The sequence below is a fragment of the Hyla sarda genome, chromosome 6 (genome assembly GCF_029499605.1).
Source record: "Hyla sarda isolate aHylSar1 chromosome 6, aHylSar1.hap1, whole genome shotgun sequence".
Taxonomy (NCBI): domain Eukaryota; kingdom Metazoa; phylum Chordata; class Amphibia; order Anura; family Hylidae; genus Hyla; species Hyla sarda.
Window position 1 is genome coordinate 252,279,582 of NC_079194.1, and position 27,402 is coordinate 252,306,983.

A 27,402-nucleotide genomic window follows, 5' to 3' on the forward strand; every position below is an offset into this window, starting at 1 on the left:
CCGGAAAGGAGACGTCGGATCAGGCAGCTCCATGTCTATATAAAGATACCCCCTGTAGGGTAATTGTGACATAGACCTGTTGTGATGTGAGCGCAGAGTATTTAAGCTCCACTGACTGAGCGCTTTGTCATTTAATGAAATGTGGGGAACTTCACCTTTTCTATGTTTAGAGAAGAATTTGTCCCTTTGTGAAGTGGTTCATCTGTGAACGGATGTGTGAACAGTATGGAAACCTTCTAACGGGTTTGCAGAACCTACTGTTTCTTGTATCACTTGCATTTTTTATTTATCCGCTCTTGTAGAGAACATTAGAACAGTGTTTTCCAACCAATGTGCCTCCAGCTGTTGCAAAACTACAACTCTCAGCATGCCCGGACAGCCGAAGGCTGTCCGGGCATGCTGGGAGTTGTAGTTTTGCAACAGCTGGAGGCACGCTGGTTGGCAAACACTGCATTTGAATAACCTCTCTGTACCTCCACTTTCCGATAACACTGCTCCGATAATACTGCAAATGAGTATCCTGGCCTGGTGGATCAATCCTTATCCCTTTAGACTTTTATGCCACTAAATGGTTACAGACATTTACGTCCCATAAGAAGTTGGTCAGGCTGAAGTGGAGTATGGTACACACCACTTTACCTTAGAATAAAACACATCCACAGATAACCATGGGCCAATGATTATTGCTTGTTAAGTAGACCACTAGGAGAAAGTCCTAAACCATATAGGTTCTAGTGGGTGATCTTTATGGGCCTTCACGATGCCTCAGAGACATCCGCTTTGGTCACCTCCACCATCAGAAGGCTGCCAGGGTCCATTGAGATCTGAGGGTGTTGTGGTTGTTGGTGGTGGTAGAGCGTGGCCTGCATGTCCACGTTGATACAGAAGAGTCCAGGCATCAGCTGCCTTTGATAGTCCTCCCATTTCTGCATCATGTCCATCAAGGAGGCATTGCTCCTTAGCCACCTGGGCAAAGACTCGCTGGTGCCAAAAACCAATGGCACAGGAAGGCTCTGCGATCTTCTCAGCTCCAAATGATAGTATAACCTGAAAGACAAGGCAGGTCATCAACTACAGGAATTACATAAGGTGACCACACACAGTTAAAAGGAGGAGTATTCCAGGAAATAGAATTATTTTACAAATCTGTTTAATATATATTTTATTTAAAAATCTTAATCCTTTCAGTACTTCATATCTGCTGAAGCTGAGTTCTTTTCTGTCCAAGTGCTCTCTGATGACACGTGTCTCGGGAACCGCCCAGTTTAGAAGCAAATACCCATAGCAAACCTCTTCTAATCTGTGCAGTTCCCGAGACACATGTCATCAGAGAGCACTTGGACAGAAAAGAACAACTCAACTTCAGAAGCTCATAAGTACTGAAAGGATTAAGATTCTTTTAATGGAAGTCATTTACTAATTTCATTAACTTTCTGGAGCCAGTTGAGATTATATAAAAAAAAAAACAAAAAAAAAAAACACTTTTAAAGGCGAATATGATCGATGACATCGGGTGAAGGAGGAATGATCTTCCTGGGAATATCCTAACAATATTCTTTCCCCCAAAAGGATGGTTCATAAGCAAAAGATCTTTTGGTTACAAATTATCTTTCACCTGACTGCTGCCTGAAGATTTCCAGAAGAGAACAGTTTTTCCTCTGTCGGCTAAATCATTCATTACTCCATTTCACCAGAATAGTGATTTTTGTTGAAGTCGTTCCCCTATGTACATTCACACATATAGGATCCTGCGCAGATTTGATGCACAGGATCTGTAACTGCAGATGAGAAGCTGTGCTCAGTCATTTAGTTTACATTGAAATCTGCAGCAGAAAATCCTGCGCATCAATTCTGCGTATGTGTGAATATACCCTTAAGCTAACTTGTACGAGCACCTTTAAAAAAAAATTAAAAAAATTAAAAAAAAGGGGTACTCCAATGAAAAAAATTTTTTTTAATCAACTGGAGCCAGAAAGTTAAACAGATTTGTAAATTAAAGAGGAGGATTTGGAGTGGCTCTTTGTTCTAACCGTAACCAATAGCAACCCGGGCTACCCAAAAATGTCACCTATACCCAAGGTGAATGAAAATAATACTAATTTGCAAGAGCGAATAGGGGCTCAGGGTAAATTATGTTTGGATACAACTGGCTTGATATGTTAGATATTAATATTTATTTATTATAGTAATCGATTTGTTTAGATTGTAAGACGTTGTAAAACGTGGTAAGTACCGTGACTTACAGGGCCCTTGTAGAGCCACGTTACTCCCTACAAATTGTATGGATAAAGTTAAAAATAAAATATACAATACTATATATAAATATAGGATGTTAAAAAAGATTTTAAAAGAACATGATGATTTTACTGAGACCAATCAAGAGTTAAAAAGATGTCCAACGAATGGTCCTCTTTAGAGTTTGGACCTCTTTAGGTATTGGTAACTAATAGCAACCAATGGGGCTATTATGTATAGCAATATGTCCACAGTCTGTTATTAGTTACCAATACCTAAAGAGGTCCAAACTCTAAAGAGGACCATTCGTTGGACATCTTTTTAACTCTTGATTGGTCTCAGTAAAATCATCATGTTCTTTTAAAATCTTTTTTAACATCCTATATTTATATATAGTATTGTATATTTTATTTTTAACTTTATCCATACAATTTGTAGGGAGTAACGTGGCTCTACAAGGGCCCTGTAAGTCACGGTACTTACCACGTTTTACAACGTCTTACAATCTAAACAAATCGATTACTATAATAAATAAATAAATATTAATATCTAACATATCAAGCCAGTTGTATCCACACATCATTTAACCTGAGCCCCAATTCTCTCTTGCAAATTAGATTTGTAAATTAATTCTATTAAAAAATCTTAATCCTTCTAGTACTTATCAGCTGCTGTTTGGTCAGACAGAAAAGAACTTCCTGTGGATCACAGTGCTCTCTGCTGACACCTCTGTCCATGTCAGGAACTATCCAGAGTAGGAGAGGTTTGCTATGGGGATTTGCTTCTACTCTGGACAGTTCCTGACATGGACAGAGGTGTCAGCAGAGAGCACTGTGGTCAGACAGAAAATAAATTCTAAAAGAAAAGAACTTCCTCTGGAGCATCCAGCAGCTGATAAGTATTGATAGGATTAAGATTTTTTTTTATAGAAGTAATTTACAAATCTGTTTAACTTTCTGGCACCAGTTCATTTTATGAGCAAAAATTACTCTTAAAAGTAAATATGTGGCCAAAAAACTCTTATTCCCTATCCAAAGGATAGGGGGGATAAGTGTTTGATCGCAGGGGGTCCGACTGCTGGGACCCCCCCCCCCCCACGATCTCCTGCAGAGGGCCATGGCTCTCCCATGCAGGAGGGGTGCCGGGCGCAGCATGATGCCTCCTCCATGTAACTATGGGAGAGGCGAGGAGGCAGCGTTTGTGCCTCTCCCATAGAACTGTATGGGGACAGGGCGGGGGCGTAACAGTCAGCCTCTCAGGTTGGCTATACGTGCTTTAGTGTTCACACTGAGCGCTAGTGCGGATGGTCCCGTTTTGGAGATCGCGGGGGTCCCATCGGTCGAACCCCCCTTGATCAAACCCTTATCCCCTATCCCGTGGATAGGGGATAAGTGTTTTTTTGGCTGCAGTTGTCCTTTAAGGGCAGTGGTACTAAACCTGCAGCAAAACTACATCTATCCGTAGTTTGTAGATTTGTTAAAGGGAATAAGATGATTTTCACCAGACAGACTAATATATGAAAGAACTACATTGTTAAATGTATCCACATATTGACTTATTTAATTCTATTACATGGAAATTGCTGCAAATAAGTTGCAGACTGCGCTAGAGGGCCACAAGCCAGTAATTCTTCTATAGGATTCTATGCTCGACTTTAAAACTTTACAAGTTCTTAAATGGGGATTTTAGCTTCATAAAAGAAGATTTCATGTAATTGCAGAATTTGCTTCAACTACTGTGTAGTCTTTGATCCTTCCTTATACTGTGAAGCCTGAGCTTAGGGCTAAGGACACGGCAGCAGATAAGCAGACATTTCTACTTCTACACAGCTCTGCCGGCTGCACGAACAATGGAGTCAGTGCAGCTCAGGTGATGAAATAGTCACGTGGACATTTATCATAATATAAGAAGTCCCCAGCTTGGGACCAAACCATGAATGGGCTGTCTGATGAGACCACCACACTCTGCTGATACAGCAATTTTCTAAGCAAAAGGGGTTTAGTTTATATACACACTTATCACGAAGCCTCCTTTGATCTCAGCGCTTCCCAGTGTACCTGGCAGAGATGTGGCTCCCCAGCTTCTTCTTTGCTTTCCTCAGAACATAGCAACACACTTTCCGTGTCTGATCCTGTATCCATCGGATATCCTCTGGGACATCAGGAAGCCATTCCAAAAGTCTGCAAAAATGGAGGAAAAACAGTGTTTAACCTCAACATCCAAATAGTGACGTCAGACAATGGACTGAGGTTTAAAAAAAAAAAAAAAAAAAAAAAAAAAAAAAAAAAAAAAAAAAAGGAGTCCGGAATGCACTTTTCGTATTCAAAATAAATAAATAACCTGCCTACGTGCCCCCGGTACAGGTGTTTGGTCCCTGGGCTGTATTCTTCTTACTTCCTGTTAGCCCGGCCCGTCACACGGAGCTTCAGCCAATCACTGGCCGAGGCGGGACATCAATGTGGCCGGTCATAGGCTGAAGCTCCGTGTGATGTGCCGGGCTAACAGGAAGTAAGAAGCAAACAGCCCGGCGACCGAACACCTGTACCGCAGCTCCGGGGGCTCGTAGGAAGGTAAGAGAAAGTTTCTTTTTTTTTTTTGCAGCCCGGACAAAATATGAAGAGTGCGCCAGACTACTCCTTTAACTTTGAAAATTCTTACCTGACTGTGAAGGAAACTGCAGATTCCAGGGGTAAAGTGTATGGTAGCATTAGGGCAGATGCCAGGCGTACAGGTAGTAGGTTGGATATGGAGAGGTATACACTACGTTTCTCAGTACAAGCCTCTAGAAGAGCTGGGAATGGAAGAGAAGAGCTATGGTGAGCAGGGTGATCTAGATCGGAATGTGCAGCGTGGGAAGGAAAGCAATACGGCTTCATAGAATTACTATCACAAGTATTAAACCACTTTAAATGCAGGCTATGTATTCATATAGCAACATTCATTTTTAATCTGATCTCTGGAACATAGTATCAGCTTGGTTGGCGCTTGACCTTATATGTGATTCTTACCCTGGTTTAGTCTCTGGGGAAGATGCTCAAATACGTGTTGTTCGGCCTCCTCAACCACAGCACTCTCTACAGCCTGTGCCTTCTCATCCCCAATCTCTTCATCCTCATTGACAGGTGGTGGCAGAGCCAGGTATCTCATTGGCTGTGGCCGGTTCAACAGCCCTAAATAAGGAGAAATAGGATTATTTATATAAAGATATAAAAATCTTGTTTGCTCTACATTTAGTGCAGGTCTAGGAAACATTTCTGTGGAAACCGGTGGTCTTCAACCTGCGGACCTCCAGATGTTGCAAAACTACAACTCCAAGCATGCTGGGAGTTGTAGTTTTGCAGCATCTGGAGGGCCGCAGGTTGAAGACCACTGGTGTTAACCATTGTCAAAAACAAACAAACAAGATGGGGGGGGGAGGGGGAGAGATAAGTATCTGATTGCCCGGGAAAGGGGCGAGACCCCAGGGTCTCCAGAGCAGGCCCCCCATTTCTGACCTCTGAGTGCTCTGGTTCTCACCTTCTGAGACAAATTTCTCTCAGTAATGTCCCGTGACAGAGCAGCAGTGACTCCTAAGGCAAATGTGTTGCAGAAGGTGATCACCCCCATTAAAGGGGTACTCCGCCCCTAGACATTTAGGGGATAAATGTCAGATCGCGGGGGTCCCGCCGCTGGGGACCCCGGGATCTACCATACAGCACCCACCTTTAGCGGCTTCCGGAACAGTCCATCTCAACCACGAGGACGGAGCATAGTGACGTCATGGCTCCGCCCCCATGTGACTTCACGATCGACCCCCTCAATGCAAGTCTATTGGAGGGGGAGTGACAGCTGTCACACCCCCTCCCATAGGCTTGCATTGAGAGGGCGGAGCGTGATGTCACCATGCTCAGTCCCCGTGATCGCCAGTAATCAGACCCGGAGCGAACACGCTCCGGGTACTGATTCTAATTGGGTGCTGTGTGGAAGATCACGGGGGTCCCAGTGGAAAGACCACCACGATCTGACATCTTATCCCCTATCCTTTGGATAGGGGATAAGATGCCTTAGCGCCGGAGTACCCCTTTAACCTCAGCCTGCTAGCATTTGCTTAAAGAGGCATCACCGGGTACTGGCTGCACTACAGAGATATGAGGCAGCATCTAAGAGCAGCCTAAGGGGGTCATATATGTATTTGCAGTTGGTGAAAAGCTTCATTGCCTCTAAAAAAGACACCCCCTCAACCTGACCAAAGTAACACCTATATACATTTGACGGACTACAGTTCTAATACAGGCTCATGTCTCCAAAGGGTAACCACAGGGAGTGCAGAGGTATCAGACACACCAAGCCTTGGTATCTGAGGGGGCCCCAAGGCACCTCTGTCCCATATGACACTTGTACCATAAATGGCACTTAACAGACATGGGGCCCAGTTACAAATTTTGCATTGAAGCCCAAAAGCTACAAGCTACACCTCTGCTTTGGCCGATATTCACCACTTCTGCGCATGTTAGAAGTATAAAGAAGTATTTTCCGATGTGTCCATAGAACACCATGCAACCAACATATGCCAATAAGATTGTGGCTTCACCAGCAAGGATCTTAATATTTGGTTATATGGGACAAACACACTTTGCCAGAAGATCATTGTGCATACAATATCCAGAGAAATAACCGGTAGATTTTTATATACATGCTAAATAGTAAAGCAAACCCACAAGAGGGCACTAGAGTACCAACAGCCTATATTCAGGATAGGCCGACTCCCGGCACGTCTGCTGATTGTAGCACAAAGCAGCCGCCGTGTCTGACCGCCATTACTAATAGAATTGTAAACAGGGCAATGCTGCAGTACCTTGGACCACTACTATTGCAGGTATAGAGCATCAAACACGGTTAGCCTATCCTTTTCCCTTTTTAATGTTAATAAAAAATTAAAATATTAAAAATAAAAATGATATAATATAAAATATAAATAATAAACATAACATAATAAAATAATTCAATAATAAAAATATATAAATATATTTTATAGATCCATAAATACATACACATAATAAACATACAGATGAATAGTTTATTAGAGAGATGTGGATATAGTACATATACACATACCATTCTTTTTTAAGAAACGTAGCGCATCCTTGTATCCTTGTTGGCACATATCTTTTAAAACCTATGAATGTAAATAATAGGTTAATATAGAGACGAGCAGAGACCACAACAACCACAAATCTGGAGGCTCTAACTCTTGTGCACAAGCTCCAGTAAATAATCTTGTGAGTATTTTATGAGAACTGTATGAAGCTCCTTATCTGCTACATGTGTACAATGTAACCTATAACACACCTTAGTAGACGCAAGACACCCTGTCCCCATTTCCCAGCTGCTTACAGTGTACACCAGTGTTTCCCAACCAGGGTACTTCCAGCTGTTGCAAAACTACAACTCTCAGCATGCCCAGACAGCCGAAGGCTGTCTGGGCATGCTGGGAGTTGTAGTTTGGCAACTGCTGGTGGCACCCCGATTGGGAAACACTGGTGTAGAGAATATTTAGCGTTCTTTATTTCAAAACATCACATTTAACCATTTACTCATTATCCAAATATACCTGCCGTAAAGGCAAAGGCATGTTCTAGTTTAAAAGCAAACAGTGTAGAAGATAAGGCCCCTAAAGACAAATAGACAGGCCTGGACTGTCCACTACACTGGCTTGTTATTGTAACCTAGCTATATAGAGGTGTATGTATGTATGTATGTGTCTCTCTTCTAAAGTTCATCAGCTGAAAACTTGTTCCTAGACAGATCTTTCTACCATCCTCCCCATGCATGACTGGTCTGGCATGTGTTAGGGTGGGTTTTGCTATACGGTTTAAAGGAGTAGTCCAGTGGTGAACCCAGTGGTGAACAACTTATCCCCTATCCTAAGGATAGGGGATAAGTTGCAGATCCCGGGCGAGGGGGGGGGGGGGGGGGGGTTTGGGGTCAGACCGCTGGGGCCCCCTGCGATCTCCTGTACGGAGCCCCGACAGCCCGAAGGAAGGGGGCGTGTTGACCGCCGCATGAAGCGGCGGCCGACACGCCTCCTCAATACAACTCTATGGCAGAGCCGAAGCGCTGCCTTCGGCAATCTCCGGCTCTGCCATAGAGATGTATTGAGGGGGCGTGTCGGCCGCCGCTTCGTGCGGAGATTGACACCCGCTATCTGGGCCGAGAGCCGGGGCCCCGTACAGCGAGATCGCAGGGAGCCCCAGCAGTTGGACCCCCGCGATCTCAAACTTATCCCCCATCCTTAGGATAGGGGATAAGTTTTTCACCACTGGACTACCCCTTTAATTATAAAAGCACACACACAGAAAACTGTGCCCATAGACTTCCCATTCAAAAACTGTATGCACCATAATGTATACGGTTGTCTCAGTTTTTCAAACCATGCATTTTTTTACTTTTTCCCCTGAAGAGAAGACCGTGGGCTACTACTGTTATTGGTCTGGGTAAAAAACATGATTTTTTTTTTTTTTTTTTTTTTTTTTAACATGGAGTCAATGGGAACCATATGTGCGTAAGGTGCCATCCGGTTTTTCACTTTGACTGAAATTCCAAGAAAAAAAAAAAAACTGTGCAAACAAGTGAAACTAAGAAAAAAACGTATGAGTTTTAACTTTTTACGCCATTATGAATAAACAGATGCAACCAGACAATTTTTCAAGCCGTACACCGTTTTTTAACCGTATACAGATAAAAATTTGTACACACATGATGACTCCTGTCCCAGGAGCTGTGCAGTTCCTATGGGGATATTCTCCCATCATGCACAGCTCCTGGGACGTGACATCATTGAGCAGTTAGACAGAAAACTTCAGAAGCTAATAACTATTGGAAGGATTAAGATTTTTTAAAAGAAGAAGTAATTTACAAATCTGTTTAACTTTCCGGAGCCAGTTGATATATATAAAAAAGGGGTTTTGCCTGGAATACCCCTTTAATGTGGTGAGGGGAACAAGGCACCTCTGGCAGCAGCTTCTCTCCCTTTTGATCTGTAGGATTAGGCATCAAAACTCAACATTCCTGATCCTTCTCAACTTCCCCTCTCCTGACATATCTGGGGCTGACTTCCCCTCTCCTGACATATCTGGGGCTGACTTCCCCTCTCCTGACATATCTGGGGCTGACTTCCCCTCTCCTGACATATCTGGGGCTGACTTCCCCTCTCCTGACATATCTGGGGCTGACTTCCCCTCTCCTGACATATCTGGGGCTGACTTCCCCTCTCCTGACATATCTGGGGCTGACTTCCCCTCTCCTGACATATCTGGGGCTGACTTCCCCTCTCCTGACATATCTGGGGCTGACTTCCCCTCTCCTGACATATCTGGGGCTGACTTCCCCTCTCCTGACATATCTGGGGCTGACTTCCCCTCTCCTGACATATCTGGGGCTGACTTCCCCTCTCCTGACAATCTAAGAGTGTGCACTGAACAGATGAACAAAGTCCTTTTTAGCCAAGTTCCCTTTTAGATACAGTATTTGTTGCCACAATATCTGATTTACCCATTTTCTACCACTAGGTGGCAGTGAAGCCCAGCAGAGTCTGCCCTACAATCTGTAACAGCCCATGGGTAAGACCAACCTAAACAAGGGTTTTATCTCATCTCCAAAACCACTTGAAAACCTCTGACTAGAGACTAGTGAACTTACAGTGATTCGATACGTCACGAGCTTCTCGGCTCAGCGGTTGCCGACTTTAGCCTACATAAATTAGTTCAGCTTTTAGGTGCTCCGGTGGGCTGGAAAAGGTGGATACAGTCAGGGGTCAAGTCCTGGGAAAAAAAAGTGCAGGAACTCACCCAAGATTTCCACTCAAGGGCCGATCCTGCAGAACTACTACTAATGGGAACTGTGTTCCTGCGGTGGAAAAAGTGCAGGATCTCCATTTCCACACGTCCCTGCAGGACTTGAGCCCTGGATACAGTCCTAGGAAAGAGTCTCCTAGGACTGTATCCACTTTTTCCAGCCCACGGGAGCACCTGAAAGCTGAACTAGTTTATGCAGACTAAAGTCAGCAACTGCTGAGCTGAGAAGTTCGTGACGAATCGAATCACTAACTTGGCTCATCTCTACCTCTGACATTCCATAAAATATTTCCCCAAGTAAATGTCATAGCTTTGTGATGGAAAGGATTTATACAAACTGCATGCACAGATTATACATCTTACGTGCCATCTACTCTCCCAGTACCTGAGGTTCTGGAGGGAACAAGGCTTTAGACAGTCGGTACAAGTTACTGAGGTTAAACTGGATGCTGGTGTTTGTGACCCGGAGCTCATGGATGTTGGTGCAACCATCACGGGGACAAATGTCGCTCTCGCCTGAAAAGGGGGAGACCGTAATGGTGTTCTTCAGTTCATACTGGGGAAGGTTATCAGAAATTCCTCCATCGACGTATCTCTGAAAGAAGAAGAGGACAATAGAGATTAGTATATATCTGCCATGATAAAAGTGCACAAGACTGTACTAAACCTTAGAACAGTGTTTCCCCAACCGGTGTGCCTCCAGCTGTTGCAAAACTACAACTCCCAGCATGCCCGGACAGCCGAAGGCTGTCCGGGCATGCTGGGAGTTGTCGTTTTGCAACAGCTGGAGGCACACTGGTTGGGGAAACCCCTCCTTCGAAGCTATGGTTGTGTGGACTGACTTTCTAAATCCACAATAACTGACCAGAGACACTGCAGCCAGCACGTTACCCTACATATTCAATCAGTAAAAAGGTAACATAGTACTTGGGGTGAACAGAGGGTTACACCAAACACTATATTATTGCATTTAGAGCTTTTTTGCCTACTCCGAACGCACATAATGTTTTGCCCTAAGCACTTTTTTTTGCAACTTTTGTAGTTATGCATAAAGTACCAGCCAGCCATAAACGGGTACTCCACTGCCAAAGTGCCCCTTGTGACTATGCCCCCTCCCATAGACTTGCATTGAAGGGGGGGGGGGGGGGTGATATCACGAGGGGCGTGCCCCCTGAGGTCACGACCCCCGCAGCCAGTGTTCGGAACAAAAATGTTCTGAATGCTGAGGCAGTGGAGTACCCCTTTAACTTAGCAACTTTCAGTTTTCACTTTGCAGTGCGGATGTCACAAAAGTCGCAAACCCCACTAAAATGTCAGACCTGGCTTACAAAAACGCCTTTAGGGGGACACTGAAAATTTTCTGCACAAAAACCTTTTTGTGAGGCTTTTTAAGAGGAGAGGAGGAATCCTACAAAAATGGTGTTCTGATGTGAATATATAACAAAGTTTAGCTGCAGCACACACAAAGTATCAAGTGGTTTATTCCATTCCAAAGCTACGTTTCAGCCGCCCATGTGGAGAACGTGCTTGAAAAAAAGCCACATGGGCGGCTGAAACGTAGCTTTGGAATGGAATAAACCACTTGATACTTTGTGTGTGCTGCAGCTAAACTTTGTTTCATCTGGATTACTGTGGGCCCTTAAAAAGGGTACCTTTCATCAAAAAACTTTTGATATATTATAGATTAATGTATGCAGAATAACTTTACAATTGCATGTTATTCAAAAATATGCTTCTTTCTATTTAATTTTCCACTTTGAAAAAATGACCACTAGGGGTCTCCCTACCAGTCCTTTTTGATAGATTTCAGACTCATGCTGGAGTCCTAAATCTCAGACTGCAGCTGGGACACAGACAAACTCCCTGGCAGGGAGCAGTGATGAGCTTGTCTGTGTCCCGGCTGCAGTCTGAGATTTAGGACTCCAGCATAAGTCTGAATCTAAAAAAAATAAAAAAAATAATAAAAAAAGGACTGCTAGGGAGACCCCAAGTGGTCATTTTGTCAAAGTGGAAAATTAAATAGAAAGAAACATATTTTTGAATAACATGCTATTGGAAAGTTATTCTGCATACATTAATCTATAATATCAAAAGTTTTTTTGATGAAAGGTACCCTTTAACCTGGGATTTTTTTGCTGCCCTGCACCAAACTACACACTTTTGTGGATGTGCTGCTCAACCTTGAACTTTTTTTTCTAATATTATATATATATATTATATATATATATATATATATATATATATATATATATATATATATTCTAATATATAATATATAAATAATATAATATAATTTTTTTTCCCCCCTAGACTCACTTTCCGATGACTAATGATTAAAAGCCTGAAAATTAGTAAATGTGTCCTATCTGTGTGCGGGAGGCCACAGTCTCACAATCACTTCATATGCCCACCAGAGGGCGCTATTTCATCTGCTAAGACCATGTTCACATTACACAACAGGGTAATCCAAGAACTCATTGACTACAAGACATATGAAATTCCCAAAATGGTCTTCAGAACTGGAAAAACTGAAAGTTCTTATTTGCAACTATACTGAAGCGGCGAGTCTCAGACAATAGATCATTAATAATTCCCACAAATAGATTCTTAAAAGGTTGACTGTTCCTATACCTAAAAAGTAAACCCATAGTAATGACCTGGACTCCTGTAGAAGAAAGCAGCTATACTTCTCTAATACGGGATAAGAGCTGTGAGGCTTTAGATCCCAGAGTGAACTCCATTATAACTTCACCCAGTAGGACAGTGATGGAGACGTCTACTCTTGTCTTGCTGTAAGTAGGTATCTACGAGAGGTGAGGTTATCCTCCTCTATATAACAGCTGTTCATTTGCCCCCGGTCCATCTCTTAGTGTGGAAATAATCAGACATGACAGTAATAATGGCTGAAGCTCAGTGATGAAGAAACAACATGTCCTCCCGCATTTCATCATCGCTGTGCAGAACCAGAAGACAGAAGATAACTGAGCGTGTACAAAAGGCTTTCACAATCAGGACAATTAGGTAGATTGGAAGCTACAAGCTTTTAACCATGTCACTGCCTGTGTCAGACTGGATGTCTAATAGTCCACCTGCACCCCGCATTATTTATTTATCAAAAGGCAGGATCCATATAATGTACAGACGACATCAACTGAGGGGTTTAGAGATGGAGTTGTATCCTTGAGGATCCTAAGACCTCTCCATCAGCGGCTGGAATTACTTTAGTCTTCTCAGGGCTCAGTTCATATGAAACATTTAAAAAAGGGGTACTACTGTGCTGACACCTTATCCACTATTTAAAGGATAGGGGATAAGATGCCTGATCGTGCGGGGTCCTGCTGCTGGGGACCCCCGCGATCTTGCACGCAGCCCCCCGCTCTCATCAGGCCCCAGAGCGAACATCCTCTCCGGGTCTGATGAGTGGGCCAGTGATCGTGATGTCACAGCTCCGCCCCCAGTGTGGTGTCACACTCCGCCCCTCAATGCAAGTCTATGGCAGGGGGAGAGACAGCTGTCTTGCCCCCTGCCATAGACTTACATTGAGGGGGCGGAGCGTGACGTCACAATACTCCGGCCCTATGATCGGCAGTCAGACTTAGAGCAATGTTCGCTCCGGGGCCTGATTAGAATGGGGTGCTGCGTGCTGGGGACCCCCGCGCGATCAAGCAACTTATCCCCTATCCTTCAGATAAGGGATAAGTTGTCAGCACAGTAGTCCCCTTTAAGGGCTATGGACACATTTACTCTTTAGTGCATTGTATGTATTCTGTGCAGTAGAACATTGCAATAGGGTTTATGATACAAATGAAGTACTACAATAGGGAGAAGTTACACTTGATTTCTTGCAAGTTGTAGAAGAAAACAATAAATGAATACATTGCAAGCTGCTGGATCCTATATAGTCTCAGTCCTGACAGTCAGCTCGGTCCCCAGTCCATATTGTGGACGTTTGTCTAGACCAAAAAGTATTTGATTGGATTTCATCTTACATTAACGTTCACAAGAATAGAAGGGGATCCGGACTGTCGGCTCAGAAGGCAGTGTACAGTAATGTGAGAAGAACTTCTGTACATAATCCATACAATAATGTGAGAAGAACTTCTGTACATAATCCATACAATAAACTAAGGTTCTGTACATAATCCATACAATAAACTAAGGTTCTGTACATAATCCATACAATAAACTAAGGCTCTGTACATAATCCATACAATAAACTAAGGTTCTGTACATAATCCATACAATAAACTAAGGTTCTGTACATAATCCTTACAATAAACTAAGAGGTTCTGTACATAATCCATACAATAAACTAAGAGGTTCTGTACATAATCCTTACAATAAACTAAGGTTCTGTACATAATCCATACAATAAACTAAGGTTCTGTACATAATCCATACAATAAACTAAGAGGTTCTGTACATAATCCTTACAATAAACTAAGGTTCTGTACATAATCCATACAATAAACTAAGAGGTTCTGTACATAATCCATACAATAAACTAAGCGGTTCTGTACATAATCCATACAATATACTAAGGTTCTGTACATAATCCATACAATAAACTAAGAGGTTCTGTACATAATCCATACAATAAACTAAGCGGTTCTGTACATAATCCATACAATATACTAAGGTTCTGTACATAATCCATACAATAATGTGAGAAGAACTTCTGTACATAATCCATACAATAATGTGAGAAGAACTTCTGTACATAATCCATACAATATACTAAGGTTCTGTACATAATCCATACAATAAACTAAGAGGTTCTGTACATAATCCATACAATAAACTAAGGCTCTGTACATAATCCATACAATAAACTAAGAGGTTCTGTACATAATCCATACAATATACTAAGGTTCTGTACATAATCCATACAATAATGTGAGAAGAACTTCTGTACATAATCCATACAATAATGTGAGAAGAACTTCTGTACATAATCCATACAATATACTAAGGTTCTGTACATAATCCATACAATAAACTAAGAGGTTCTGTACATAATCCATACAATATACTAAGGTTCTGTACATAATCCATACAATAATGTGAGAAGAACTTCTGTACATAATCCATACAATAATGTGAGAAGAACTTCTGTACATAATCCATACAATATACTAAGGTTCTGTACATAATCCATACAATAAACTAAGAGGTTCTGTACATAATCCATACAATAAACTAAGGCTCTGTACATAATCCATACAATAAACTAAGAGGTTCTGTACATAATCCATACAATATACTAAGAGGTTCCACATCAAGAGACAACCGCACAAATACTCACCACTCCTTGCAAACATGGAGGGATCAGTCCACAGTATACAGGGATGAATGTACTGCATACATTTGCCTGAAAAGACAGAGGGTAACATGTTAACAAAGAAAGCGTAACATTGTAGAAGAGGACATCAAGTTGATCAAACAGATTCTGCAACAGCAGATGTGAACACAATTGAATAGTGGGACAAAAAAAATAAAAAAAAAATTGTTTTAGTCCCGTCAGAAATAAAAGGGACACTAGACGGACCCAATTGATTGAATCCATCAGTGTCCATTGTGGACCATCCAGCTTGGTTTTCTGGCCCCAATCAGAGCCACTGAGGCACATGTAAAGGAGGCCTTACTTTAAAAGAATGTAAGGGTACGCCGCTGCTCAGCACTCTGAACAAAAATGTTCTGAACACTTAGAGCAGGCGCTGGGGCCTCATGACGTCAAGGCTCCGCCCCTGGTGACATCACATCCTGCCCCTCAATGCAAGTCTATGGGAGGGGGCAGGGCCATGACATCATGAGGTGCCAGTGATTTAAAGTTTACCTCGATCCTTAGAAAACAGAGAGCATGCGCAGCACTACACTGACAGCATAGGGATGACGTAGCGTAGCCCTCACATGTGCAGTTGTCTGTACCTCGCAGGGCTGGCGTTAGTAGCGTAGTGATAGCATAGCTGAAGAAAACCAGCATTGGCGTAACATTAGTGTATCATAGCTAGCTTAGATTGTAACATAACGTAGCTTAGGTTTTATATTGAAAGAGGTAGGTTTTAAAGTAAAGTGACTACAACTCCCAGCATGCCCAGGCAGCTAAAGGCTGTCCAGGCAGGATGGGAGTTGTAGTTTTACACAGGTATAGAGTAGTTAGTAGTATGGCACAGTTAGCGTATTTTAGTTACACCCAAGACCAATATATGGCGGGTAAAATAAACTTCTAGATCACCAGAGGCGACCCTAAAATACCCTATTTCCCCATATACTAAAACTAATACTTTGTTCTTTTTTGTGTGAGGATTTATAATAAACAGATTAAAAATCCAGTGTGAATTCACGCCATTGTATGAGTGCATCTTGTTATGGTGCCTGTCCGGTCATCTTATGCTGTTCGCTGTAAACTCCATATGCACCTGCAGCGAGCTATGTGGACTTGGAGTGGACACTTAATTCAATTCTCAGAAACAAGGGGACAGCAGGCACCGAGAGTGAAAACGCTGAGCCGGGGGGGGCGTTTAAAACCCGACTCTGCGTTTTCACTCTCAGTGCCCGCTGTCCTCTTGACAAAGCTGTGTCTTACTGCGAAACATGTCAAGGGGTGCTGAGAATTGATTTTAAGTGTTCACTCCAAGTCCACATAGCTCGCTGCAGGTGCATATGGAGTTTACAGCGAACAGCATAAGGTGACCGGACAGGCACCATAACAAGATGCACTCAGATACAATGGCGTGAATTCACACTGGATTTTTTATATTTTTTTCCTTTTTTGTGTGAGGATTTATAATAAAGTATTAGTTTTAGTATATGTTTTAGTGTTTAGCATAGCGTCAGCGCAATTTTAGCATAGTTCGCGTATCGTAGTTTTACAGGTGTAGTGTAGTTAGCATAGTGTTAGTGTAGTATTACACGGGTGTAGTGTAGCTAACCTAGTTTTACAGGCAGATAAAGTGTAGCTTGGGGTGTGGCTTCACTTCGTCATACAGTGAAGGGGCTACAACTCCCAGCATGCCCAGACAGCCAGAGACTGTCCAGGCAGGATGGGAGTTGTAGTTTTGCAGGGACCCTTGCGCTCTGCTACATTACAGTAACAGGCAGTTGTGCTCTGCTACGTTAACGTAGTAGCGGAGAGTATGTCTTGTACGTTAATGTAGCAGAGGCGAGTACGCCCTGAGCTGCGCTCGTTTGCTTGGTGTATATAGATGGCTGTATACGGTGATCAGAAGGCCACTTACCCACCTCCATTCCTGCTCCATCACTAGACGTGGATCAACACAGGAAGATGAGAGCTGGAACGGGGGTGGCAAGTTAGCTTTCTACAGCTACGCTATCACTATGCTACTAACGCAAGCCCTGCACGGTACGGACAACTATGCATGCGCAGGGCTACACTACTAATGCTGCCTACGTTAGTCCTGCACTGTCAGCATAGTGCTGGGCAGGTGCTCCAAGTTTTCTACAGATCGAGGTAAACTTTACATCACCAGCTCTAAGCGTTTGGAACATTTTGTTCCGAACGCTGAGCAGCAGAGTACCCCTTTAATGCACTTGGGCTGTCAATTCACTAGGTGTTAGCGATATATAGGAAGAAACCTTTCACCGTGTTCACATCTGTTTCAACAAGTTTTCCACCACAGACAGAGAAAGCCAAAAATGGACACCAACAGGAACTAAACATAATATTTGTCAGCTTCAGCCATAACGTCAATTTTACCAGGAGAAAATTTTCTTTTATTTTTATTTTTTTAAAGAAAATGCTGCACCATTTGTCTCCCATGCCGCACCCCCCCCCCCCCTTTCAAATCAAACGGGAGCGTAGCATTAGTAAGGTTAGGTCTAGATATATTAGTAGACCTTACGATACTAACGCTATGGTCACTTTTGCATTGAAGCCTGTCACATCTGATTACCTCATTCACAAGGGGAAAGTATTATTTTAAACAGGAGCCATGGACCCCCCCCCCCCCCTTTTTTTCTTATAAATGGCTTCATAACACTGTTAGACACTGACAGGTGTAAAATGACAGTCTATTACCTGTATGAGCTCTTCCTTTGTGTTGAACTGAGTAAGCAGCACGTTCTCACCATCAGACACCCGTGTCAGGGATATCCCCAGCCTTCCACTAGAGCGCTCGTGTGCGTCGTCCGGCAGGGTCTTGTACAAACATTTCCGAATAATCTTCACTAGATTAAATGATGGATGCAGGGGACCCAGGATCCGCTTTCTTGCCTCCTTAGAGACCTCAATAATGTTCGCACCTGCCTCTCCTATGAGATAAGAGGATAAGGCCATATTCAGTGGACAGCAGTACAGACGTTATATGTCCCCATATAAATGACTATGGGTTATAAAGAACAAACGCTTCAAGCAGTCACGCCATATTCTGACGCTGGGAGACAACCAGCTACCGTACAGAAATCTTACCCATTTGCCTAAATGGAGAACCCAAGGAAAAGTTACCAGTTAGGGTATTAACCATTGGGGACACAGCCATGTTGTATTTTTTTCACAACTTAAAATATGGCCAAAACAAACTGGGAGATAATGACAACTCATGTTGTGAATAAGTTCAGTATATTTACTGGACCATGGAGTTTTGTTCCCAGAGACAGAATCGGACCTTTGGTTCCCATTGGACTGGTATCCCACATCAATGGAAACGCTAAGCCAATAGTTTAGAGTCTCAAGCCTCTCCCATTGGTCTTGGCAAACACAACAGAGGCTTCTCAATAGATATCAGCATCTGAAAATATTAAAAAAAAAAGTCTTCTGGCATGAGATAATAAATTGTCTTAGCCTCATGTTATTGGGAACTTTTGCAGAGTTTTCACACACTTCCTCTAGGGAAAGAAGGTTCTTGAACCCGCCTCATATTCCACGAGTCTTGTGTTTCCACTGAGGCAATGGATCTATTGTAGAATGTGTTTAGGAGTCACCTTCAGATCCATGTTAGCAGAAGGACACATTAATTGCTTGCACATCTAGCTTTCCTAGGGGGTCCCTATTAGTCTAGGTGCAGAGTTACACTGTGGCTTTGGTAAGTGACAAGGTCTCTGGTTCTCCGTACAGCACTGTATAACAGGCCCGGACTTGTTTTATAGACTAGGCTGCAGGCCAGCAATGTCCGTCCTCTGAGCGGCTGCCATACACGTGACACTGCTCTCTACAACAATCATGTGCAGGACAGGTTCTCTCCTCCTGAATGACTAGTCACATCTTCTGGGTCACGTATCTACACTACAATTTTAGGTAGTGTAAAGGTAAAGCACTTGTCATGGTAAACATTGGCTGTACCTGGTGACCATTTATATAACAGAACGTAGCCATGATGAGGTAATCTGCCTATAAAAAAGGTGAAGTGGGGCATGCTGCCCAAATTCACACACGAGCCTTCATGAAATACCTCTTGGGGTCAGTTAGCACTGAATAGGTTCACAGGGTTTCTCCACAGGATCAGTGACAAGCATCCAACTGGTGAGATAGGTACACGAGTCCTTTGTTCCCCCAGTGACTCAATGGGATGGCAGCATGCACGCTTTCCTTCTGCTCAACTCACTAGGGAGGCTGTCGAAATACAGTGCTTGGCAATTTTCACTAGCCCCATAAAGCTGAATGGTGTGGTAGTGATAGGGATGACTTAGGTTTCTAATGACTGATCAATATACTAATACTAACATGCCATTGCTGCCTATATTTGCTCCCTAGCCCTTAACCCATATACATCAGAATGCTATCTGCTCGTGACGCCATGCAGGAGTAGGAAGACCATATCTGAAACAGAAACTTCTGCCATGAAATTAATGGACACTAGATATACTAATATATGCGGACACAACCAATAAAAAAGTAACATGCCAATTGTGATGTCATAACTAACACTCCTCTTTTTCGAATGAAAAAAACAAATTTACTTCCTGTATTAAACAGAACTCTTTGGGGAACCGCTGAGTTTCCTGCTAAGAAAAAAAAAAAGTGTGTGTATACCAGCATCCTGTGTGGTGTATATTTTCTTGTGTCGACACTTAGCAAAATATATAGCAGTACAGTCAATCACATTTGAAAGCCTCCCCTCGGTCCATCCTTATCAGTAGAACACATCACTTCTGGTTAGATAGGGCCCCTGATCATAACTGGTTCACACCGTGATCCGGTGGATAGGTGATGAGTTTTTGCAGTAAGAGTACGGCCTCACATAGTGGTCATGATGTGGCAGAAAACACATGGGGGAGATTTATCAAAACCTTGATTTCACTAAGGTAAAATCTGAATTTTTTTTTTTTTTTTTTTTTTAAAGGGTGGCAGGGGGGGGGGGGGGGGGGGGAGGGGTTAGTAGTTAGGGTACATAGCCTGAGTTATTTTAAAACTGTTTATTTGGAGGCAGGTACTTTTTAAAAAGGTTGTCCCAAGATTACAAATTAGCTTGTTATACCCTATACCAGTGGTCTCCGACCTGCTGACCTCCAGATGTTGCAAAACTACAACTCCCAGCATGCCCAGGCATGCTGGGAGTTGTAGTTTTGCAACATCTGGAGGTCCACAGGTTAGAGACCACCGCCCTATACTGTGGATTGCAGTCAATGGGGGTCCAAACAAGAGAGTAGGAAGGTGCACTAGGTGTAGCCCTTACCCAATGTCTATGGGTAGAAACAAAATCTGCTGCAGATTATGTGCACAAAAAAAATAAAAAATAAAAAAAAAAGTCTGCAACTGATTATGTAAGTGTACGCTTACCCAAAAGTAGGTTTCACTCTTCACCCTTTCTGCCCAGTTAGCCATGTGTTGTGCTAGGAAGAGAACTGGCTTCTCTCCATGTGTGAGCAAAGGGCAGGCAGCTCTCCAGTGTTAGCCCCTGTGACGGCTTATCATACTGGCCATGGTGGACTGGGACACTTATAGGTTTTTTTCTAAGTCCCAGAGTAAACAAGCATATAAATATCCAGCACGGCAGTACAGTACAGCTTGTCCACTACTAGAAATATACCAAAAACTTCCACGCATTTGTAGTATGGGCCGCCACCTCCGCTCCTTTGATAAATACCCTTCAGCCAGTAAATGCAGACAGACTGTAAAGCACAGCAGAGGGTCCATTAACAGTATAAACATCTAGTCAGCTAGTGACTACAGTCAGGCCATTTTCCACTCCTAGAAGTTTATTTTTCTGGACTTAAAGGGATACTACCATGGAAAACTTTATTTTTTAATCATTTTCTCTTTTTGGATTTCTCTGATGTCATGACCACAGTGCTCTCTGCTGTCCATTTTAGCAACTGTCCAGAGCAGCATGTGTTTGCTATGGGGATTTTCTCTTTCTCTGGACAGTTGCTAAAATGGACAGCAGAGAGCACCGTGGTCATCAGAGAAATCCAAAAAGATAAACATTTCATCTGTAGTATACAGCCCCTAAAAAGTACTGGAAGGATTAATATTGTTTAATAGAAATCATTTACAATTTTTTTAACTTTCTGGCATCAGTTCATAAAAAATAAAAAATAAAAAAAAATAAATAAAATAAAATTAGTTTTCCACGGTAGTAACATAGTTCATAAGGTTGAAAAAAAGACCAGAGTCCATCAAGTTCAACCTATAACCCTAATAAGTCCCTATGGAGTTGAGTCGATCCAGAGGAAGGCAAAAACCCTCATACTAGAGGTAAAAATTCCTTCCCGACTCCAAATATGGCATCAGAATAAATCCCTGGATCAACCTTCTGTCCCTATAAATCTAGTATACATAACCTGTAATGTTATTATTCTCCAAAAATGCATCCAGACCCCTTTTTGAACTCTATTACACAGAGTTCACCATGACCACCTCCTCCAGGAGAGAATTCCACAGTCTCACTGCTCTTACAGTAAAGAATCCCCGTCTGTGCTGGTGTAGAAACCTTCTTTCCTCTGGACGTAGGGAATGCCCCCTTGTTATAGATAGAGTCCTGGGTATAAATAGATCATGGGAGAGATCTCTGTACTGCCCCCTGATATATTTATACATAGTTATTAGGTCGCTCCTAAGTCTTCTTTTTTCTATACTAAATAACCCTAATTCTGATAATCTTTCTGGGTACTGTAGTCCTCCCATTCCCCGTATTACCCTGGTTGCCCGTCTTTGAACCCTTTCCAGCTCCACTAAATCTTTCTTGTACACTGGGGCCCAGTACTGTACACAGTATTCTATGTGTGGTCACCCCGACACTGGTCACTACAGCTAAATTTACTGTTAACTAAGACTCCCAAGTCCTTTTCCATGTCAGTCGTCCCAAGTGTTCTCCCATTTAATACATAATCCCAGCCCGGATTTTTCCTCCCCATGTGCATTACCTTACATTTATCAGTGTTGAACCTCATCTGCCACTTCCCAGCCCAAACCTCCAACCTATCCCGATCCATTTGTAACAGTGCACTGTCCTCTATTGTGTTTACCGCTTTACAGAGTTTAGTGTCATCTGCAAAGATTGCTACTTTACTATTCAACCCCTCTGCAAGGTCATTAAATATATTAAAATAGGACAGGACCCAAGACAGACCCCTGTGGTACCCCACTAGTAACAGTCACCCAATCAGAATAAGTACCATTAATAACCACCCTCTGTTTCCTATCATTGAGCCAGTTACTTACCCACTTGCACACTTTCTCCCCCAGCCCCATCATTTTAATGCACCAACCTTTTACTCCTTTAATAATGCTATAGATCTGTGCTATAGCGATTGAGTACAGTGTACAGTGCCGCATTCAAAAAGGTCTTGATCACAGATGGGTGTCTTTGTAATTGGCCCCTAGTAATATATTATAAATTTATATTTTACAGGAGGAAAAAAAATAAAAATAAAATCTCTCTCTCTCTATTGTAGCAGGTTCTATATCTACACATTTTCCATAGAAACCAGCAGTATGTGGGCAAACAAACAGCAGATAGCACTGAATAAGAAGGTACAAGGCAAACAGTCATGTGAAGTAAAAGCTCCTCGTTCTATTAGATCTCCTCTACGCCGTAAACACTTCTAGGAAACTGATTTCTAAGAAAAGTTGCTGAGCGTGCTGGCTAAGTGCCAGGGGCAAGCTATATACACATGGCCGCAGCCGTCTCACTCACTTCTATAGAAAGCATGGGGGGGGGGGGATAGCAGTAGGTTAGGGGATATATATTTATTTAGATATTCTGACTAGAGACCTCCAAGGTAAAGAAGGTCCCACTGAATATACCATGGAAGTGCACTATATAATGTTATGTCATGGCTTGTGAGCCGCTGAGTGAGACAATACCAGCTCGTAGCAGTCCGTCGGATTAATGTGCATTCATAAAGGATCCATTATACCACTTTCAGCTGAGCGGGTATTAGGCCCATAATCCAGATCTGCAGACCCAACAATTGTAATTGGGTGAAAATGCCAGTGAGTTAGTCCTATTACTGCACCAGCTTAACATTGTATCCTACTATACATCTGTATTACATAACAATGGATAGAAAAGGGTGGTCAAAATGTCACAGCCCCCCCATAAGCACCTTAGACAACCCAGATACTCCAAGATTATGGAGGCTCATTGGGAAAGAAGACCGCCATTGATGTGATCCTGAACATACAACTGAAGTCGCCATCAGCCAAGAAGCCACTATAGGGGCAATGTAGGGTTATGCCATGCAGCTCTCCATCTTGGCTCAGACATCCATCCATACAGAGAGGATGTGAAGAGGAGACCATTCCTTTAAAAAAGGGATACTCCTTTTTTTAATCCTTCCAGTACTTAGCTGCTATTGCTCCACAGAAAGTTCTTCTCTTTTTCAATTTCCTTTCCAGTCTGACCACAGTGCTCTCTGCTGACACCTCTGTCCAAAGTAGGATAGGTTTTCTATGGGGATTTGCTCCTACTCTGGATAGTTCCTAAAATGGACAGAGGTGTCAGCAGAGAGCACTGTGTTCCAAAAAGAAGAATTTCTTCTGTAGTATTCAGCAGCTAATAAGTACTGGAAGGATTAAGATTTTTACATTTATATATAAATGTAAAAATCATAATCCTTCCAGTACTTATTAGCTGCTGAATACTACAGAAGAAATTCTTCTTTTTGGAACACCGTGCTCTCTGCTGACACCTCTGTCCCTTTTAGGAACTATCCAGAGCAGCATATGTTTGCTATGGAGATTTTCTCCAACTCTGGACAGTTCCTAAAATGCACAGAGGTGTCAGCAGAGAGCACTGTGGTCATGATGTCAGCAGAGAGCTCAGTGTCCCAAAAAGAAAAGAATTTCCTCTGTAGTATTGAGCAGCCAATAAGTACCGGAAGGATTAAGATTTTTTTAATAGAAGTAATTTGCAAATCTGTTTAACTTTCTGGCACCAGTTGATTTAAAAAAAAAAAAAAAAAAAAAAAAAAAAAAAAGTTACATAAATAAAATGCTTTCCGCCGGTGTACCCCTTTAGCACCATGTTCAGGATCCATGTGATACGAGTCCATTGTATACAAAAAACGATGTTAGAGGGTACAGTAGGTTTTTTTAGCCATGCTAGGCGGCTATAGTTCTCAGTATCTGTTATAAACTCAGTACGGCATGTCCAGAATCCAGCGATAGCAGAAATATGAGCGAGCGCCTCTGCTCCTCAGATGCCTCATTTTAGAGTTATGCTGGGTATTTATTAACCTTCTCCCCACCGCCTACCTCAGGAATTTAGAAGAGGGATGTAAACTAAACCCATGTGATCATGACAAGGATCTGCATAAATCCTTCAGAAAGAGATTAAAGTTATATAGTGAGCCCTGGGGGTCAGTGCCTTGTAATATGGCTGTACTTCTATGTACATCAGTGTTTCCCCAACTGGGGTGCCTCCAGCTGTTGCAAAACTACGAAGTTGTAGTCTTGCAACAGCCGGAGGCACCCCGGTTGGGGAAACACATGTCTGTAAGAGTGACCTGTACTGACAACAGGCGATTGGGAGCAACTAGAAACTCCTCAATGTCCCTATAAGAGAAGTAGCAATAGGAGAACAAACCCCTGTGTGTTTAAGGAATTGGGCAGATGCATAAAATCCATGGCCAATTTTTCACCCCCAGAAATTGGACCACATCTGTTCATGGGTTGTGTCTGGCATTACAGTTCTGCTCCATTCAACAGGACTAAGCTGCAATACCACACACAACCCATGGACAGGTGGAGGTGCTGTTTCTGGGAACGGAGATTTTTTTTATTACATACATACATACATACATATATATATCCCATTTTTAAGAACTGTACAGTTCTCCATAGCAAACATTCTGCTCTGGACAGTTCCTAAAATGGACAGAGATGTCAGCAGAGAGCACTGTGCTCATGATGTCCACAGAGAGCTCTGTGTTCCAAAAAGAAAACCCATTTCCTCTATAGTATAAGGATGAAATTTTTTTTTTTTATAGTAATTTACAAATCTGTTTAAATTTCTTGCACCAGTTAAAAAAAAAAAAATAAAAAAAAAAAAAAAAAGGTTCCATGGGAGTACCCCTTTAAGGAGAGGCAACAGGTAAATAAACCCCCTATCCCCCCCACCCAAAAACCACCATTATTTTCTACATTTATTTTGACAAGTCTCCCCCTTGTCTCCTAAATACTGTTCCAGACAGGTGAAAAGAAAGAGTTTATATACCTTACCACCAAAAGGTCAAACCCTACCCTCAGCATGTGGGTATGCCAGGCAATGAAGGGCAGCGCAACCATCACTCCCTCCTCACAGCAACACCGGGAGGGGAATTATTATTTTTTTTTTTTAATGATTTACCTGTTTTATTGGGTTAATTTGTTGCACGATTTGTCTCATTTTAAACTTGCGACTTTTCCTGACCATTTTAGTTTACAAAAGGAAAATAAATAAAAAAAAAGGGTCTTGTAGTAACTTTAATGTAGCGATAATTGATTTATCAGAGATTTGTAAAAAGTTGCACATTTTGGCCAAACCAGTTAAAAGGTTGCAGAGGAGAAAACATACAAAGTGGAGTAAAAAAAAATATGTGTATTTGCACCATATTTGTCACATGCACCGCGCCATTTAATAAATCTGGTGCCCGTACACATCACCAACACTAACTAAAGGTGTAAAAACCTGTTCACCTACACTAATCCCCGCTCAGGGTCAATTCACATGGCAGAATTTCTGCTTGCATAATTCCGCCTCATATTAGCGCAAGCGGAAATTCAGAAGTGTGAATGGGAGTGCGGAATCCCATAGAAGTCTATTGGCTTTAATTTGAGGTGGAATCCCGCAAGCAGAAATTCTGCCATATGAATAGACCTTTAGGCTATGTTCACACAACAGAGTTTCTGCAGTTTAGCAAGCTTTGCCGAATGGAATTTGAGCTGAACTGAATTGTGGAATTCTGCCAGGGACTATTATGGACATTTATCAACGGGTTTAGTCAGGTTTTCTTTACTATAATTGTCGCAAAATTGTCGCAACTGCGACTACACGATTTTTCGTGCGACATTTTGACTGGAAAGCGAGAAAAGCAAGTTTTCCTAAAATTTACTATGTAGTAATAATTTTAAAATGGACTACGGGTAGTCAGGTATTTATTAACTGCGACAGTCGCAACTGCGCAAAAAAAAGTCGCAACAGCGTTAAAAATTGACTAAATTTACTCCAGCTCAAACATGGAGCAGAAAAAGCTACTACCAAAGTAAAAAAGGAAAAATTGCTTACGTGAAAGAAAATTATCAACAGGCTGAAACCAGTTGATAAATAAGTCACACATAAGCAAAAAAAAAAGGAAAAAATTACTAAAAAAAAAAAGAATACATAAACATTGATATGTGTCCCTCTATAAGACTGCTCCATTTCTGCAGAGAAAAAAAATAAAAAATTTCTGAATGGGACTGCAGAATCCCATTGAAATCAATGGGCAGTAAGTTTCGGTGGGATTTATGGCAGAATTCCGCACAGAAATTCAGTCGTGTGAACATACCCTTAAGTACCATTCCTGATCTCTCCTTAAAATTTTAGGATAAAATCAGGAAGTGTCAATCCAGCATCTGTGGGACATGCAAGAAAAAAATAGATTGTCTAATCCATGCAGATATACCCCTTATACCCCTTTGGAGGTCTTATGGAGTCCAAGCCTCAATGAGTCAGCAGAAAGGGGGGGGGGGTGTTAACGTTCCATGTGGACTCCAGGAGTGAATTAGCAAGCTTCTTCAAGTGCTAAAAGAAACCAAGTTTTGGAAATCCAGTACGTAACCATAGCCTGCGTCTTCCCACATGCCCTCACCTACACCAATCACGTCATTCAGTGAGATGTCCCTCTGGGCATTTGTACACAGTGGGGGAGATTTATCAAAACCAGTGCAGAGGAAGAGTGGTGCAGTTGCCCA

At 42.3% G+C, this 27,402-nt stretch overlaps 1 protein-coding gene across 2 annotated transcripts in view; it reads right to left on the minus strand.

Annotated features, from left to right (window-relative positions):
* Nucleotides 1–422: 422 nt before the first annotated feature.
* Nucleotides 423–27,402, minus strand: part of PNPLA2 (patatin like phospholipase domain containing 2) — a 48,012-nt gene continuing 21,032 nt past the window's right edge. For both annotated transcript variants that reach the window (XM_056526925.1, XM_056526924.1), the window contains 8 exons: nt 18,106–18,338; nt 15,373–15,438; nt 10,453–10,662; nt 7,330–7,390; nt 5,244–5,405; nt 4,894–5,026; nt 4,293–4,415; nt 423–1,047 (listed from right to left, as the gene is read on the minus strand). In XM_056526925.1, coding sequence (XP_056382900.1) covers nt 756–1,047; nt 4,293–4,415; nt 4,894–5,026; nt 5,244–5,405; nt 7,330–7,390; nt 10,453–10,662; nt 15,373–15,438; nt 18,106–18,338 — 1,280 coding nt within the window. In that variant the 3' untranslated portion in view covers nt 423–755. The remainder of the gene's footprint in view (nt 1,048–4,292; nt 4,416–4,893; nt 5,027–5,243; nt 5,406–7,329; nt 7,391–10,452; nt 10,663–15,372; nt 15,439–18,105; nt 18,339–27,402) is intronic.